This window comes from Ipomoea nil, unplaced genomic scaffold, assembly GCF_001879475.1.
Source record: "Ipomoea nil cultivar Tokyo-kokei standard unplaced genomic scaffold, Asagao_1.1 scaffold0981, whole genome shotgun sequence".
Taxonomy (NCBI): domain Eukaryota; kingdom Viridiplantae; phylum Streptophyta; class Magnoliopsida; order Solanales; family Convolvulaceae; genus Ipomoea; species Ipomoea nil.
In genome coordinates this window covers 255,183-274,388 of record NW_017617409.1, presented here as the reverse complement: position 1 = coordinate 274,388, position 19,206 = coordinate 255,183, and the positions used below count along the sequence as shown (strand labels likewise).

Here is a 19,206-nt window from a genome sequence, read left to right as displayed (position 1 = left end):
GGCCGGCGGGCAGCGACCCGCTGCCCGGAACAGTAATGCTCGGCGGGCAGCCGGCGGGTGGCCCCCCACCCACCGGCTACCCGCTGGAAAATCATCCCCCTCGGGATCTCGGCTTCCCTGTTTGATGTTTCCCCGTCCCCCGTGGTGTCCCAACGGACTCCGTTAATCGTGCCTTTGTCTAGTTTGATATTTCGGGTACCGTTCGTAGGTTTATGAGTCTATTATATTGCATGCTAGTTGAATTGGTATCCCGTTGACCTAGGTAGAAGCAGTATGAACCCCTTAGGACTATTCTTAGTATGTGATGGATCACGCATAGGTTTTGTTATACGTTTTCTCCCCCTTCCCAATGTGTTAATGTGGGTTGCATGTACTTGCTATGTGTTATGTGTGCATGTAACCCCGAGTTGGTTAAGATCAATCGGGCTATATGGGCAGTCGGGTGGGCTGAGAACCATATCGGCTGTTAACCAGGCTGGTAGAGACCGGTCAGGTATATAAATATTATATAGGACTAAGTTCCACTATACGGGCAGTCGGATGGGCTGAGAACCATACCGGCTGTTAACCAGGCTGGTAGAGACCGGTCAGGTATATAAATATTTTATAGGACAAAGGTCCTCTATACGGGCAGTTGAATGGGCTGAGAACCATCCCAACTGTTAACCAGGCTGGTAAAGACCGGTCAGGTATATAATATAAATATTATGTAGGACAAAGGTCCATCAGTCGGTTGCGATCGGCTCCTCCGTAATGTGAGACGGGGCAGGGTGCTGCGGGGCCGTGTCAGAGCTATATGCGCTGACCCTCATGTATGGGCATGTGATTGGTCCTGTGGCGCCAACAAAGTGTGCTATGTGATGAGATAGGTATGAGTTGTGGTTATGAGTATCTTGAGGGATGGGACTATGGGATTTATGCTGGGGATTGATTATGTTGGGTTATGATTATTAATTGTGCTCAGCTTTATCTGTCTTGCTTGTTGTAGATTGTATACGCTGTTATAACTGTTGCTTGTGTCTAGCCTTATCTGTCGAGTCATTCCCGGTTTTAAAAGCTAGAGTTCGTAGGATATATCTTCATGTTCAAAATGGTTTTCGTATATCTATATATATACCTCTATATGTAATGTATTTCAACACGTTGGAGTGGGTTACCAGCATCTCTCGCTGAACAGATATATTTGGCTTTCAGGCACAGAAGATTAAGTCACTGGAGTGCGCTAGAGCTTGGAACATAGAAGTAGTTAGTTTCCCTTTCAGCCTGCGTGCCATGTTTATGCATTCATATCATTGAGACATTAGTTAGTTAGCCTGTGCACCTGAGTTCTCTAGCTCAGGTGTGGCATAGCACCCCGTACACTCGTACTCTGTTTGAGGATTTAATGAGATTTCACCTTTATTTTATAAGTTTTAAATATCTTGAAAATCTGGGGTGTTACAAATATATTTGGGCTTAGGAGAATTTAGGGAAATAAAGATCATTTGGGCTCAAGGATAATTTATCGGGCTTAGAATAATATAATGTTTAGGGAAATTTTACTAAAATATTTAATATCGGGACAATAATTTATTTTATATTTAATATAATAATATTAGGAAAATACGGGGTATCACATAAACTACACCGAACTCTCACCATCATTCCAATCCTTTGTTATGAATATTGATTGTCACACAGAACCAAAAAGCTACAAGGAGGAAGTAAAGCATGAATGTTGGAGGAAGGCTATGGAAAGTGAGATTGCTGCTCTGAAAAGCAACACTTGGGAGATGGTAGACCTACCATCATCCAAGAAACCTATTGGGTGTAGATGGGTATACAAAATCAAGCACAAAGTAGATGGGACTATTGAGAGGTACAAAGCAAGGCTTGTGGCAAAAGGTTACACAAACTCCTGGTATTAACTACTTGGATACCATTAGTCCAGTGGCCAAGATGACCACCATTAGGACTCTGTTGGCAGTTGCAGCATCAAATGAGTGGCATCTTTACCAAATGGATATGAACAATGCTTTCCTTCATGGGGATCTAGAGGAAGAAGTTTACATGGAACCTCCTCCTAGATATGAAGAAGGCAAGGATGGTCAGGTTTACAGGCTAATTAAATCTTTATATGGCCTAAAACAAGCAAGTAGACAATGGAATATCAAACTGTGTCATGCCTTGCTAAGTATGAGATTTAAACAATCTATTCCTGACAATTCCTTGTTTGCTAGAGGAGAAGGATCATCATTTGTGGCCCTACTAGTTTATGATGATGATATAGTAGTGGCCCGTCCTAACATGAGCTTAATTGTGCAGATCAAAACACAGCTTAATGTTCAATTTTAGATCAAGGATTTAGGGCCCCTAAGGTACTTCCTAGGCCTTGAAATTGCTAGACTGATGCGTAGTATATTTGCAAACAAATAATACTCGGAGTACGAGTTATCGATCCATAGGGAAATGGTTGTATCAAGCACTAGTTACTAATTTACTCATTAGAGCTAATCCTAACAATTGTTTAGATGATTGATTTGCATAAAATAAATAAAATAAAGCAGAGATTCAGGATTTTGAAAACAATTAAAGAAAAGATGAGATTTCTGGGATTCAAGTATTTAATCACCTAGTGCCAAATCTTAAGGACAATATTAAAATCTGGGTTTAACAAGTGTGAGGATGCAAGGTGGTATAGAGCTACTCTCGTAGTCACTAACACTAGTGAATTTCCACTCTCGTGGCTTAAACACCCAATAAAACAAGATCAAGCATCATAAATTCCTAACTACTACCATCTCTCGATGCGCAATAATCAAGAATTAAACTCCCTAACAAAATTACCCTTTCTCAAGGTGCAACAGTTAGGTGCAATTGTGTGTGCCCTAAATTATGCCCAACTCTCGTTGTGACGGAAAGATAGCAAACGAAACAAGTAACTATGGCCACTAATTACAAGCATCAAACAATTAAATCACAATTGCAACACAAGTTTAAAACCCAAATAATAATATACTAAAGAATCTGAGAGCTCAGGCACATAGGTTCATAAACACTTTTACCAAATAATCTCTAAAGAATTTAGCCAAGCATCGCTAAATCATACATAGCAAATATAAATAAATAATTACAAATCATCAAAAGAGTACAAGAATGAACCAGACGATTCTCTCAAATCTCCCTAGTCTTCTTCTTGCTTACCAAGACAACTTGTGGCTCCTGATTTCTCTCTATCTTGTCTCCAAAGATCTCTGCATTCTGAATTCTAAAATTCTCTCAAATATGGTTAAGGAAGGGGGATTTTATAGTATGTACAAAGCTGGGATCAACCCTGGAGAAATTAGGAATATTTCCTATTTAATTTGCTTGGAAAATCATTGCCCTAATTTCACTTTCCGTCTTGAAAATTATTTCTTTGACTTGGCATGGGAATCAGCATCAATTATGGCCTTGGAATTCGTGCTATCGAATTTTGGAAGGAAAAGATTAAGAAATCACGCGCCTATGTTGAATTTTGCCTAGTCGCGCCACTTTAGGCGTCTGTTTTTATTGAAAAACAGACGTGTTTCGACGCGTCGAGAAAAGGCGTCGTTTTCTCCTCATCAACGGCTGCTTATTCGACGCGTCGAGACTTCCTGTGCGTCAATTATTAGCTACGGGAAAATTTCGACGCGTCGAGTCCCTTGGGCCCCGAACTCGTCCAAAATTGCTCCAAACTCATCCTTGAACTCCCCTTGCTCATATCTTTGACCTAAAATGGTTCAAAAACACTAACAAACACCGTAAGACATTCAAAATAAGTGTGAACCATAAATAAATAATAAAATAAAGAATTATGCCAATAAATTACCAAAATCATGAACTTAAGCCTAACAAATGTAGATAAATCAATACTAAAAATGTGCACAATTAGGTGCACATCATAGCCAAAAGAAGGGTATTGTAGTGTCCTAAAGAAAGTATGCACTAGAGTTGTTAGATGAAACATGTTTTCTGGATTCCGAACCTGTTCACAGCCCCACAGTTCCATCACACAAGTTGGGCAGAAATGGGGGTGATCCCTTTGAAGACAATACTCAATATAGAAAAATTATTGGGAAACTTTTGTACTTAAACATTACAAGCCTGACATTAGCTTTGCTATACAACAGTTATCCCCGAATTTTTGGATAAACCTACACATCTACACTTACAGGTAGCCCACAGGGTCTTAAGATATCTTAAAAATGCTCCAGGTTAAGGCTTATTCTTCCCAGCTTCATCAGATCTTCAGTTGAAGACCTTTTCTAACTCAGATTGGGGTGCTTGTGTTGATTCCAGGAAGTCTGTGACTGGCTTTTGTGTCTTTCTTGGTGAAGCCTTGATATCTTGGAAGTCCAAGAAGCAACCAACTATATCTAGATCCTCTTCAGAAGCGGAATATAGAGCCTTAGCAGCAACTACTTGTGAGGTACAATGGTTATTCTACCTATTAGCTGAATTTGGTCTCCATCCCAGTGCTCCAGCTGCCATCTATTGTGACAGCAAGTCTGCAATGGCTATTGCTGAGAATCCTGTCTACCATGAAAGAACAAAGCACATAGAGATAGACTGCCATCTTGTTAGAGAAAAACTACACAATGGAGTGATCAAACTCTCCTACAAAGCTTCTGATAACTAGTTGGCAGATGTTCTCACCAAAGCTCACTGTCCCAATTCCTTCTTCAGTTATGTCTCCAAGCTAGGATTGTTTAACCTATACAATCCAGCTTGTGTGGGGCTCTTAGGAGACACATAAGCATGTCAGCAACATGTCAGCAAGTTAGAAACAATCAGCAAGTTAGAAGTCTTCTCAGCAGTCTTTATATTTTTTCATTTCTGTTATGTTTGTTATGAGTTGTTAGCATCACTTAAAGCTTTCACATCATGTATATAAACCTTCAGACTTCCCCTCTTAGAGAATAATGAAAACATTCTTTCTTCAAACACTTAGTCTCCTTTTAGTTGTTAGTTTGCATCTCAGCAGCGCAACAGTAGGAATAGGAACGACGCCACAAGTGAGTTTCCATATTTGATAAGTCAGGTTGGCCATGACCAACTCGCCGCCGAACTCATCCCGAGTTCCAGAAAACACTCAGTTTTCTAACTCAAAATTTCTCAAATCTATATTTCATTTGACATGCAATGGCCTTAAATAGCCATTAACAAGTAGATTACAACTATATAAATGAGATAATTATTAAGAATATGATAAACTAATCCTAACCAACAAACTAAGATAAACATGAATACTAATATAATTCTAACAAACTAAATTTAAAATAATTTTAAAATAATTAATTAATAAAACTAATTCTAAAATATTCTAACAGTTCATGTAAGCACAACAATTTCTCTTGTTGGTTGGCGATTAAGATGAGGAGTACAGCGAAGGGGAATTAGCCATATGAAAGGGTGATAGTTTATTAGAGAAGGAAATTTTATCAGGTGACATCTTACTCTTAACATGATGACATATCTAGGCAGTTTACCATCTTTGCGTCCTATGGGGAAAATTAGAAAGCACCCATGCATAGTATTGATCGATAGTGGAAACACACAAAACTTCATCAAATCCTGTTATCCTTGAGAAATTACAACTACCAAAGAAAAGCATCAAACCATTCCAAGTTCATATTAAAAATGGTGACACACTTGGCTTTCAATATTTTTGCCCAAATGTGAAAATAAGCATGAAGTATCAATTTGGATTTGTAGGCGTTAAATAGTGTAGGTCCAGACATAGTCTTGGGCATACAGTGGCTTGAATCCTTGGGTATGTTATCCACAGCTACTCACGAATGACAATGGACTTCATGAAGGGTTTGAAGAAAGTCATGCTCCAAGGTGAATCAATTTGCATCACCAACCCATCATATTTAACCAATTGCAGGCCCATGGCAGAACATGGAGAACTTCAAGATACTTATGAAATACACCAAACCTACTCCACTGAGAGTAACCCAAATCCACCATAACAGACAACCACCATCAAAGAACTACTAGAACAATTCCAACAATTAATCTTTGACTTTTCCTCCAATTTTAAGCCTCCAAACACCTTACCTCCTCACCGAAAATTTGACCATAACATACACCTCCTACCGAACACTAAACATGTAAACCTAACCCCTTACTGGTACCCATACTTTTAAAAATCTAAAATTGAGAAACTGGTGCATAAAATGTTGGAGCAAGGAATTGAGAGACTATTGTTAGTATGAAAATATATTAAAGAAATATAATTATGAATATAATTATATTAATTTAATTTATTTTAGTACTTAGTTATTTTATTGTTTGCATATGTTGATTCAATTATTATTTTGTTGAAAATAGTACAGTATATGGGAAAGACTAGGGAGCTATATGTATGGAGAAAATGCTGAAGACAATGGATTGGTAAAATCTCTCAAGATAATGTGTGGTGGAGAAAATTTCTCACCAAGGCTTTACGTGAAGGGTGGTGAACATGGGATTGACTTCCCTAATTTTGAGGTGTATGTCCAAAACCATATAAATAGGGGAAATGTAAGGAAGAAAATTGAAGTTTTCAAAAAGAAAAAATAACAATATTATTTTGGAAGGTGTTACAATGGATTATTTGGAAGGTGCTGCAAGGAAACTTCAAAAACAGGGAAAGACTGGTGTACTATCTGGAGAAGTCAGCTCCACTTTATATTAGTACAAGCTATGTTGAAATCCAGGTTGGATACAGTTTGTTTAATTAGTAGAATTAGTTCACATTGTACTTGTAAACTTTTTCTTAGAATTGTTTTATGAGTTTAATGATTAAATAGGTGGTAGACCTAGTTTTGTAATTCATTGAACCCTGTAAATGTAAAAACTGTGAGTTGATCTTTAGTGAAAAAGTTTTTTGGGCATAACCCCGTAGATTAGGAGGTTTTCTCCAACTGCATTATCAAATTTAGCTGTATACTTATTTAGGTGCTTCATTTATTGCTTTATATTATGTTACATAATCCCTTGTCATATCTTTTTTTTTTTTGCCACAATGGAATTTGTTTGGGACGGTATATCTGCAAAGTAGTTTATTTGCCAACGTAAATGGCATGTTGAAGAATTTAATGCTAGAACGGACCTGATTAGGACGCTTGAAAATGCTAAATTGTCTCAAACTATTGCCAAGGTTGATCGCTTTGTTAGGTTTGTGGTCTTTGAATTTTACACCAATTGACTAAATAGGGTAAAGCTTATGTGCGGGGTCAATTTTATGATTTCAACCCTAAAATAATCTATGATTATTTTGGGTCATTTGACTATGATGATGAATTTGTGGAAGACATGGATACAATTACTAATAGATTGACAGGTGGAAATAAGACCCGTTGGGTATCTAAAGACTCAATCAAGGCTGTGGAATTGACCTCATCTTTTGCTTTTTCACATAAGATTGCCCATGTCAATTGGATGCCTACCACACAACGTGGATATGTTAAGAGAACGATGGCAGTTCTATTATTTAAAGTTGCTTGTGGCCTAAAAATCTATCTAGGTCAACTCTTATTTGACAAGATCCTTGAAGCAAGGAACGGAAATACTGGGAGGAAGGATCTTATTCTACGTAACCTTATCTATAGCTTGCTAGTGATACAGGGTTTTCAAAAGGACCCATTTGAGTTTTATGAAGCCGAGCCAGCAATTATAAAGGTCGATCAACGCCTTCTCATGGGATCACATTTTGATGACCTAGACATGCCAGAGTTTGCTAATCATGCTGGTCGTTCATCACGTGACACCGCTACCGAATTGACCATTGAGTTCCTTGAAAAGGAGTTGTGCTCACTTTCCCATCAACAAAGGGAATTGGTAGATCGGGAGGTTCAAGTCCAGAGTTTTCTACTAAAACTGAAGGGATTTGGTAATGTGGATAGTGATGAACACAACCATGTGTGTCCTGATGACACATCTTCTAGTTCCACAAGTTCTTCATCAGATTAATTCTATGAGGATCAGCTCATTGGTAATGTTTAGCTTTAAGCAATAGTGTTGTTCAATTTGCAAGTATTTTCTCTAGAGCATATTATTGATAGTATGTGGATAGTATATCATGTTGGCTCCACTCTAAACAAAATTGAAATGCATGTTGCCCAATTTTTTCCCACTCTACATTCAACTATTAATAAAAATTCCTTGTTCTTGTTTCAACACTCCAACTACACATATTACTCTTGAGCTTTATATGACATTATTAAACCAGTGCATGTTTATCCTGTTTACCTAGAAGAGGGCTAACCGGTGTCTGCTACGGCTCTTAAAGGACCCAAGAACAACCAAGAGTGAAAGTTGTATAGTGTAAAATGCTTCATTAACTAGAAGAGGGATACCCGGTGTTTGTCATGGTTCTACAGAATCCTAGAACAGCTCGGAGTGGAAGCTATCTAGTGTTCGGTGTTCCTCAAACTGATTACCTAGAAGAGGGCTACTCGGTACTTAATATGGATCCACAAGGACCTGAGAAGAGTCCGGTGTGAAAGTTTTCCAGTGTTGATATACCTCTCATATACTCCCATTGTCAACCTCTCCACTGATTACTTGGAAAAGGGCTACCCGGTACTTAATATGGATCCATAAGGACTTGAGAAGAGTCTGGTGTGAAAGCTTTCCAGTGTAGATATACCTCTCATATACTCCCATTGTGAACCTCTCACATTTCATAATCTATCTACATCTTATCGATTGCATGCTCTTAGTTGGATTTTCTTGCATGGTTCAATACATGTTGTTGTGGTTATGTTACCTTTTTGGCAAATGTTTATAAAAAGGGGGAGACATGCTATGTATTGAAGGGTAGATTGTGTATGAATTAAGGGGGAGAACTTGATGTACATTTGTGTATGAATTGAGGGGAGGACTTGTTGTACATTTGTAAACGGAGATCGTTTGTGTGTTTGACCAACATATGCCAAAAAGGAAAATTGTTAGTACGAAAATATATTAAAGTAGTATAATTATGAATATAATAATTACATTAGTTTAATTTATTTTAGTACTTTTTTATTTTATTGTTGGCATATGTTGATTCAATTATTATTTTGTTGAAAATAATACCATATATGGAAAGATTAGGGAGCTATATGTATGGAGAAAATGCTGAAGACAATGGATTGCTAAAATCTCTCGAGATAATGTGTGATGGAGAAAATTTCTCACCAAGGCTTTAGGTGGTGAAGACATGGGATTAACTTCCCTAATTTTGAGGTGTATGTCCAAGACCCTATAAATAGGAGAAATATAAGGAAGAAAATTGAAGTTTCCAAAAAGAAAAGATAGCAATATTATTCTAGAAGGTGCTACAAGAGATTCTTTGGAAGGTGCTGCAAGGAAACTTCAAAAACAAGGAAAGACTGGTGTACTTTCTGGAGAAGTCAGCTCCACTTTATATTAGTACAAGCTGTGTTGAAATCTAGGTTGGTTAGAGTTTATTTAATTGGTAGAATTAGTTCAAAATGTACTTGTAAACTTTTTCATAGAGTTGTTTTATGAGATTAATGTTTAAATAGGTGGTAGGCATAGTTTTGTAATTCATTAAACCTTGTAATTGTAAAAATCGCGAGTTATCTTTAGTGAAAAAGTTTTTTGGGCGTGGCCCCGTAGATTAGGAGGTGTTCTCCAACTGCATAATCAAATTCAGCTGTGCACTTATTTAGGTGTTTCATTTATTGCTTTATATTGTGTTACATATCTGCATTACATAATTTCAACTATGTTTTGTTGGCCTTACAGAAAAATGGCATTTATCATTTTTGTGTGGATTACTGTGTTTTAAATGCCATCACTATATAGGACAACTTCCCGATTCCCACAGCTGACAAGCTATTTGACGAGCTCGGTGGAGCATCCATTTTTCCTTAGTTGGATCTAAGAGTGGGTTACCAACATATAAGAGTTTTTGAGGAGGAAATATTTGAAACACGAAGGTCAATACGAGTTCCTGGTTATGCCTTTTAGTCACACGGACGCATCATTAACTTTTTAAGCTACTATGACCACAATCATAGCACGTACTTATAGAGGTTTGTAATTGCCTTGTTTGATGATATTTTAATCTATAGTTCATCTACGGAAGAACACATTGTCAATGTTCGTGAAGCTTTCCTATGTCTCTAGGACAACATCTTTTATTTGAAACTGTCCAAATGTGTCTTTGGCCGTGATTCCATGGGATATCTTGGCCACATCATCAATTAGGGGCGGATATACATGGATTCTAAGAAAGTAAAGGTAATTCTCACATGTCCCATTCCGAAGAATATCAAGCAACTATAAGGATTCCTTTGATTACAAGATTTAGAGAAGATTTATTAAAGGATTCGCGGATATTGCAGCTCCTCTCACTGATCTCTTAAAGAATGATAGCAACAAGTGGGGACCTAGGGTTGATCACACATTATTACAACTCAATGAGACATTGGTGTCTACTTCAATTCTGACCTTAGGAAGGCTAATTTTCAAAGTCATTCGAGGTGGAGGTCGACGCATATGAAACTAGCTAGTATTGGTTCGGTGCTTATTGATGAAGAGTATTTTTGCATGGTGATATTTGTGTGAGAGGGTATCCTCACACAAGATATCGTTCTCAAAGGATTGGCGATAGGAGCCAAGCTATTGCATCTCAAGTAGAAGGTATTACTTCTTCTATTGGAAATCTAGCAAAAAAACAAAGGGTTGGATAATGCAAATAATGAAAACAACAAGCAAAGGAATTAGATGACAATAAAAGAGAAAATAGAGGAAAATAGGAACTTGGATTAGGACTAGAGCTGTCGAAATGGGCCGGCGTGGTGAGCCCGCCAAAGCCTGCAATATGGAGGGGCTGGGATAAAAGAACACACCAAAATACGGGCCTAAAATAGGTTGTTCGCCACGCCTCGCCTCAGGACTCGGGCCTTGGCGGCGACTCGCCAAATTTTAAAAGTTTTAAATTCAAATAAAAATTATTATGAAAATGTTAATATGTGTATACTAAATTAATTAGTTTTAACATTTATTAATCATTAATGCATTTGTAATTTGTTAAACACAATAATAACTAATATAGTAATAAGTCCTAATCAAATACATATGTGAATCTATAAGGCAATAACAAATTTTTTATACAATGTACTACTTAATAATATTTTTTTCAATACAAATAAATAAATTAACATATACTTATATATATATATATATATATATATATATATATATATATATATATATATATATATGTGTGTGTGTGTGTGTGTGTGTGTGTGTGTGTGTGTTATACACTGATATTAATAATGTAGACATACAAGGCGGGCTTGGCAGTCCCCCGCCGGCTTGCCAAACCCGCCATTTTGACAAGGTGAAGTTAAAAAGTCTGTCAAAATACGGGTCATAAATTCAAAGACCGCCTCGCCTTTTCTAGCAGGGCAGGATGGGCTAAGCCCGATTTTTACGGCTATAATTAGATCAAGGAAACCCAATTAAATTGGGAACAATAGAAAAAGTCAATTGATTAGATAATAGATGTCATATAATTAGGAGGAAGCATTTCTCAAGGTTATTTTCTTTAATTAGAATACTATTTTTTATTTGTTTGTTTTCCCTTTTTTACATTAGGAATAACACTTTATTGCATTTAGTAGTACTATATTTGTGAAGATCAGAGTTAGGCAATAGGCATACATATACTTTCAAATCCAATCCTTCCCGGATATAGACCAATCTACAAAGTATATGATGACAAACTCCCAGAACAAAAAGAACAAAAGTGGAAGAAGCTATATATAACGTCCTAAGCCGTGGCTGAAAAGAAAGCCAGAGCCCCGACAAACGGAGCATTGATGTAGGTAGCAGGCTCGGATTGCTGATAGTTATTCCTATCATCCGCGAAATTGTCTCTATTATCAGGACCACCTACGACGGCTCCCACGAGAGTGTTCGGATTAGGCAACGCCGAGTTTAGGTACTGGAATCCATCGTTGCAGCCAATGCGAGCAGGGTGATCCTTCACCGACGGCACCGACGACCCTCTGTGGTGCACATGCTGCGGATACCTCTGCCCGAACCCCACCATGTACGACATTCTTGCCGGATTATCCCCTAATATGTAGTCCACCTGCTTCTTTGCTAGTGCTACCAGCTTCTCTGCGGCGAAAGTTGATGCCCCGCAGTTTACGACTCCGCCGCCATTTGAGCTTAGGTACTTGGCATAGGTTAGCAGGAGAAAAGACGTTGAGGTTACGTATTGGAGGTTGCTTCCACTTTCTTTGAACAGAAGTCCCCCTGGGGTGTATTGAGCTTGGACGCTAGGCGACTCGGGAATGAGAGAGCAGATATAGTTGTCTGAGTGTGCCTTGTATAGCTCATACCCTTGAGTGTTCTTCTCCAAGAATCTCTGTTACATTAGATGATTAACGAATATGTGTGGCAGAAAATAAAGTTGTTATAGTGTTTGGCGATTACATCCTAACAGAATTGAAGAGTGAGGACAGAAACCTGGGAAAGCAGAATCTTGGTGGCGGGACGTTTGTCGTCCCAACTGAAGGAATACACATCATCGGTTGCGCCCAATGTTTGACCATTTGATTGGATGTAATCTTGATACGAGGAGATGTCTGAAGCTTTATAAAGCCAGGCGGCTCCCCACAGAAGCTCATCCTTCATAAAACACAAATTAAAGCAGTCAGTTAATGGTCAACATTATTAAGCAAACTAAGTTTGAGTTGGCTTACATGGTAGCCGGAGTATGAGCAGTAGAAGGGGCAGACAACAGAGCTAAGGGAATCGCTGTAAGCACCCCTATATTTGTCTGCAAAATCAAATACCTGCAAATATATGCATGCATTAAGTTCATGAGTGTATGTATATATATATAAGCTTAATTTGATTGTGTTGAAACTTGACACCCAAGCTTAAATTGTTACTTTGGTAGCAGTAGTGAATAATTGAGAGGAGTAAGCAGGGTCGGAATCTTTGAAGACGATAGAGGCAGCAGCCAATGCTGCGGCAGTCTCCGATGCAACATCAGATCCTGGATTTTGAGGGGTCACTTTGTAAACACTGCGCTGTGTGTCCATGTCCTCTGGTCTCTCCCAGCACTTGTGGTCACCGTTCGGGTCACCAACCTGCAGTTTCATGGAAGTAAATATAATGTATCTCCATTTTTGTTGGGTGGACAACTCTAGCACTTGATGGCTAGGGATTGTTGGGCGGAGGTTGGTAAAAGACTTAAAGGGTCAAGTCCAGCACTCAGCCTTCGGAAAATGTAATGCCATTTCGAAATAAAGTTGCACCTTGACTACTCACTACAACTTTTGGTCTTTTGGTCTAGTGGTAAGCTGAATTATAACAAGTGGTATCAGTCACTGACTTGGACGTATAGAGTGTCAGGGGAGGCTGTGGCGGCTTTGAGCAGATAATCTGAGCTCCAACGAATGGCAGCTTTGGCATTCTCAAGTTGATTGTGCATGGAGGCGTCATTGCCAAACTCAATCACACTCCAGGCTAAGAGAGTGGTTGTGAAGGCCATTGGCAGCCCGAATTTAATGTTGTCTCCTGCATCATAGTATCCTCCTACCAGGTCAACCTGAACAAATTAAACAAATTAAATAAAAAATATATATTTAACGAGCTGAGAAACTGCAACTATAAGTTCTGGAATCGAAATATATACATGGTAACCGGAGCCATCGGACAAAGCAGAGTCACCCCGCCAGTTAAGACGCTGATCTGCAGGCAATTTGCCAGACCTCTGCCCTTCGAAGAACAGAATGGACTTTTCAAGAGCATCAGAGTAATCTTGGGAAGTAAAGGCAGAACAAGTTGCGGTGAAGAGGAAGAAGAAGAAGAGGGTATTAGTGCATAAAATATGCATTTTGAAATACTGTAGTGTACGTGAGTTTTTATTATGGGATGCTCTTAGATCTTGTGAACTTATTGCCCATGCATTATATAGATGGCAGGCGGTTGAAAAGTTGAGTTTTTTTTTTTTTTTTTTTTTTTTTTTTTTTTTTGTGTGGTTGTAGTGCATCCGGAGATAATGCATAAAGTCAATAATAAAAACCAAATGTGTAGAATGGCTGCGAGATATCTTACGTACGTACGATAACCAAATCATGAATTATAAGTTATTCTTAGAGTTCCACTAGCTAGTTGATTGCCAGTTACATAATATCGGATATATGTAATTATATTTGGTTTTTTGTTTTATTGAGGTTGATCCAATATAAACTTAAAGACATGGTGTGCTTAGACTTTTATTGAGTAAATAATAGTAAAACGAGAATGCTTGAGCCAATAAGGTAGAAACTAGAAATTTAAGTGTTTTTTTTTCAAAATGAGAGTGTGTATTCCCCTTGTAATTTTGGGGTTTTTTTTACATACAAATTATTGCAAATCTTTACTCTTTAATAGCTTAAGCAATGATTGTAAAAGCAATTACAAGTATTTTTATTTAATTTGAGGAACTTCGAGAACAAACCACGTTGATGATTTAAAATATGTCAAGGATGAAGCTCTTTAGTTGGTCGAGGACGAAGACCCTTGATTTATCGAGGGTGAGAACCTCTATTCTATCAAAGACAAGACCCCTTAATTATCTGTCAAGGTTAATTAAGGTCTTTTGGTTTAGTAAGGCTGAAGAATACTCCTGATTAGAGGAATACAAGGACTTGATCTATTGAGGATGATATGATGAACTTTTTTTTGCTCTTTGGTTGAGGAAACGAGCAAGGGTGTTTGTATTAGAACATGTCTAGTCCTCTTCGATCTTATATAATGCGTATATATACTTCTTTTTTTGTATTAGATACTATCAATACTAATATTAATAATACCATATACAATTAGGTATACCACATATAGATATTCTTGAAAAGAGTTATGTATCCTAATTGTAAGAAAAGACAAATTAAACGAAGACAAAAAGACAAGAATTGAATATGATAGAGATATATAGACACTCATTGTATTTTTTTTTAAGTAGATGGTCACTGTTAAATCTCATGTCCAACAAGCTCCAATATAATAATAATCCACACATTTTCTTGTATCATATCCCATCAATTGATTGGTTTCAGATCGCATGATGTTATTGAGGTGCGTGATTACAAGTCCAAATTAAAGCAGTAGTGACATTTTTGTCAGAATTTATGAAATTCCGAAACAAACATTAATTCTACTTTGTAGCTAGGGTGTGCCAGTCACGGATGCTCAACATGTGATACCTCCATTCTGAATTAATGCAAGTCTTAAAAGGAAAGGTTAACAAAGACTCAACGCAAACAATCAAAAACCTGAAAGTCATCAATTTGTCTGTTACGTTTGGCGGGTGATATGATCGTAGCTCCATGAACCGCAGAACCGGCCTATAAATAGTTCGACTCATTTAGACATTTAGTCATTATGGAAGAAGATATGTCATGTGATTGAGACCTAACCCACCGTTAAGGATTTCACATGCATGTTTTCTTTGAAAACAACAACGTTTGCGGCGTAAAACAATGGTCGTGCACGTACATTGATTTCTTAAGTGCCCTTCCTCTTTGGAAGGAAGACTCACTATCACGTATAGGACATTTGGAACTTCCAAACGTAATGCAAAACTATTGACTGTCATTGGTCAATTTTTCAATCAAGTCAAACTAACTAAAGTCAAATTATACATTTGCCAAAACTTAAAGATTTTTCCCTCTCTAACATAGGGGTGTAAATGAGTCGAGCAGATCGCGAGCTGCTTGTGAGCGGCTCGGTCAAAACTCGGTTTAAACTCGGTCAAAATCGAGCTCGAGCCGAGCTCGAGCGGCTCATTTAGTAATCGAGCTCGAGACGAGCCTAGATATTCTAGGCTCGTGGCTCGTCGAGCCGCTCGTGTGCCATATAATATATTATATATAATACATAATATAATATAATATAATATAATAATATATAAAAATAACAATTAGAATTAAAATTTTAAACTCAAAATCCATAAAAGATTTCTATCATTTATGTATGGAAAAAACAAAGTAGTTTGAATTTTAAATCAAAAGTATTAAATATGTCAAATTCAATGTCAAAATCGAGCTCGAACTCAAGCTCAAGATCGAGCTCGAGTTCGAACTCGAACAATCGAGCTGCTCGAGCTCGATCGAGCAGCCCGAAAATTACCGAGCTCGAGCTCGAGCTCGAACTCGAGCCGAGCTTCCATTAACGAGCTCGAGCTCAAGCCTACCCAAGCTCGAGCTTGGCTCGGCTCGTTTACACCCCTACTCTAGCATTGGTCTAGGGTTTTTTCTCTCCTCCTAGGGTTTTCCTAGGTTTTCTTCACGTTTCATATGTTTTTCTCCGGTATCTCTCTGGTGTTTCACCCGTTTTTTTTTTTCGTCTACTGGGCTCCGTGCTTTGTTTGTCTTACTGCATGACGTCGTCAGGTCCGGGAGGCAGCGTGGCCGGTATAACAGCCCGTTGGGCAGATATGGCTTTGCAGGAGGAGAAAGCGGTGTTCGAACCGGCGATGTGACACCTCGTCAATCTATCCTTTAAACCTGAATTAATTATTTAATTAATTCATAAATTTCTCATCATTACTCTAATGATCTCCATTAAATTTGGTTAAGGGAACCAAGTTTGATCCAAATCCCATGATTAATATGGTCAATGGGTTGGACCTTGATATATTAATTTTGGCCCCAATACCTTTTATCTAAAATAAAGCATGTTAGCCTCTTTAAATAAAATAAAAGGGCCCACTTGTGATCAAATCAGTTTTAGGCCTTGTTACCCAAGTTATAACCTAAAATCCCTACTCCCACACTTAACAGAAACGGAAATCAAACTCAACCCTACATCTCTCTCTTACTCGAAATTCTCCTCTCCAAACCTAAGCAAAGAATTCTTCATCTTTTCCACCATTGAAGGCTACCAAGATTGGACTTTTCCCTATCACCAAGCTTAGGAAAGATCACTTGGAAAGGGACCTTCAAGAAGGATTTTATGAATTGTGAGAGGTTTGAATAGGCTAATAAGGTAACCCATGTCTTACAAAACCTATTTTCTTTGCTATATTATGATTTAATGGTATCCTTGAATGATTGAATGCATTATCTTGTGATTGTGCTTTGATAGAGCTTGTATTTAGGATTTGTTAATGCTATTCTTTGAGCTATTCCATGTATTCAAGTCCATATTATTGTTGATGTGAGTTTTGATATGTTAGGACTTGAAATTGTGTATTCTTGGTAAATTCCTGAAGAGGGGAAAGTTTGCCTTAGCTGAGGTACCGGCGGGTGGTCGTCCACCCGCCGTACCACCCGCTGGAACATGGGACAAAGTCCGGTGGGGGGCCGGCGAGTGGTCGTTTACCTGCCGCTCCACCCGCTACTCCACCCGCTGGAACATTGTTGTAAATCCGGCAGGTGGTCGTCCACCCGCCGTACCACCCGCTGGTACATGACGTGCGGCGATTTGTTAGCCTCCGTTGGTCGATCCCCGTGTACGTGAATATCTTCTTTGATATCCCGTAAGTCTAGAACGATGTCCTAAGTACCGTAATAGGATTTGCGAGTCTTGAATCATGTATGTGGTCCAACTTTTTAATTCGTTGGATTAAAGTAAAGTATATGATGTTTCTTATGAGTTTTATGATTATCTTGATGTCACTTATTGTCGTGAGCTTGTACGTATGTGTACTTTTCCTTGATTATCCTTTGAATAGGTTATTGTTGAGCCTTGAATGTTATGTTGATGTCTATGAATGATGAATGGAAGGAGATTGGTGGTAACGAGCTGCGTGCTCAAAATGATTGGCGGTATATTGCACTGCGTGTGCTTATGATACAGCGCTGCATGTGCCATTATGAAAATGTTTATGAAAAGCTGGCAGAAAAGTAGGCGGGGAGCATGGCTCCGGAGGGATAAGGTTGGACTGGTGTACAAGGTGGTCTCGGAGGTAAAGGTTGGAACTGTTATAAGGATGGAGTGGAGTAAAGGTTGTAATATGGTATAAGGTTGGAACTTGGAACGTGTAACTTGGTTACCGTTTGTTATTCTTGTAACTTATCATTGTCTTGTCGTGTCAATTCTATTGGTATATCATGAGTTTGATTGGCTTAATGAGTGTATCCTCCAATGGGTCAATGTTCTGATTTTAAAGCTAGAGTTGTTAAGATTATACATATGTATTCACAAGTCTCAACTGATTTTCTTATATAATATATACATATTGTACTCAACGCGTTTGAGTGGGTTACTTAGCAATTCTCGCTAACGATTGCTACACCATATGTTTTTCAGGTACAGACTAGTTGGTACAAGAGAGCGCTAGATGGAGCTGTGGTTTCTAGTCTTAGTTCGTGATTAGCTTTTGAGTTTTGACGGCCTGTGAGCCACTATGTTAAACAGATGTTATCTATGGATTATGAGTAGTTGAATAGTAGCCTCTGCATCTAAGTTCTTAGCTTAGATGTGGCATAACACCCCCAACTATTATGTTTAGCTTCCGCATTATTTTGGTATTAATGGTTAGATTTCATCGTATTTCTTAAGCTTAAAATGTTTTAAATTATACCAAATATCGGGGGTGTTACAGGTGAGGTAGGCTGCTGACGCGGTTCTGGAGGGGGAGGAGGAGACGTGGGTTGTGGTAGGGCGCTTCTTGACGTCCAAGATAGTGATGGTGGAGTATATGCGTCAGGTTATGGCTTCTGTATGACAACCGGTGAGGGGGGTTCAGATATCCGAGGTCCAGCCAAATCTCTTTTTGTTTGTCTTCTTCTACAAGTCAGACATGCTGCATGTCCTCGACGAAAGGTCGTGGTCTTTCGAAAATAATACCCTAGTTTGCCACCAGGTTAACGATGGTGTGCCCCCGGCCGAGGTTGTTCCGGACTCCGTGGATTTATGGGTGTAGCTTCATGATTTATCGCTTGGATATACTTCAGAGCCGATTTTGGAATAGATTGGTAACTTCATAAGCACGTTCGTCAAATATGATGATAGATTTGCAGATGCTCCTTCACTAACGTTCTACCGAATTCGTGTTTCTATCCCAGTAGCACGACCAATCAGACGACGTATGAGGCTTCTCAAACGTGATAAGACATACTATTGGGTCAATTTCAAGTACGAGAGACTCCAGACCTTTTGTTTTTTTTTTTGTGGCTTGTTAGGGCACTCCTACAAGTTTTGTTTGAAGGCTAGGGAGGCTGTCGTTCCTATCGACCAATTCCCATACAG

General features: G+C 38.5%; 1 protein-coding gene across 1 annotated transcript; it reads right to left on the bottom strand.

Moving 5' to 3' along the window:
* Positions 1 to 11,594: 11,594 nt before the first annotated feature.
* Positions 11,595 to 13,904, bottom strand: LOC109179933 (endoglucanase 1-like). The gene is made up of 6 exons (XM_019329411.1): positions 13,664 to 13,904; positions 13,361 to 13,576; positions 12,915 to 13,115; positions 12,723 to 12,815; positions 12,487 to 12,648; positions 11,595 to 12,385 (listed from the first exon to the last, which is right to left on the bottom strand). The coding sequence occupies exons 1-6, from the start codon at positions 13,862 to 13,864 to the stop codon at positions 11,783 to 11,785; spliced, it is 1,476 nt and encodes a 491-aa protein (XP_019184956.1). The 5' UTR covers positions 13,865 to 13,904; the 3' UTR covers positions 11,595 to 11,782.
* Positions 13,905 to 19,206: the final 5,302 nt, after the last annotated feature.

Excerpts from the sequence above, each read along its gene's own strand:
- LOC109179933 (XM_019329411.1), bottom strand. The coding sequence starts at position 13,864 with ATGCATATTTTATGCACTAATACCCTCTTCTTCTTCTTCCTCTTCACC. Across the intron at positions 13,116-13,360 it reads CTGACACTCTATACGTCCAA|GTTGGTGACCCGAACGGTGA; the intron begins GTCAGTGACTGA and ends ATGAAACTGCAG. Across the intron at positions 12,386-12,486 it reads CCAAGATTCTGCTTTCCCAG|AGATTCTTGGAGAAGAACAC; the intron begins GTTTCTGTCCTC and ends CTAATGTAACAG.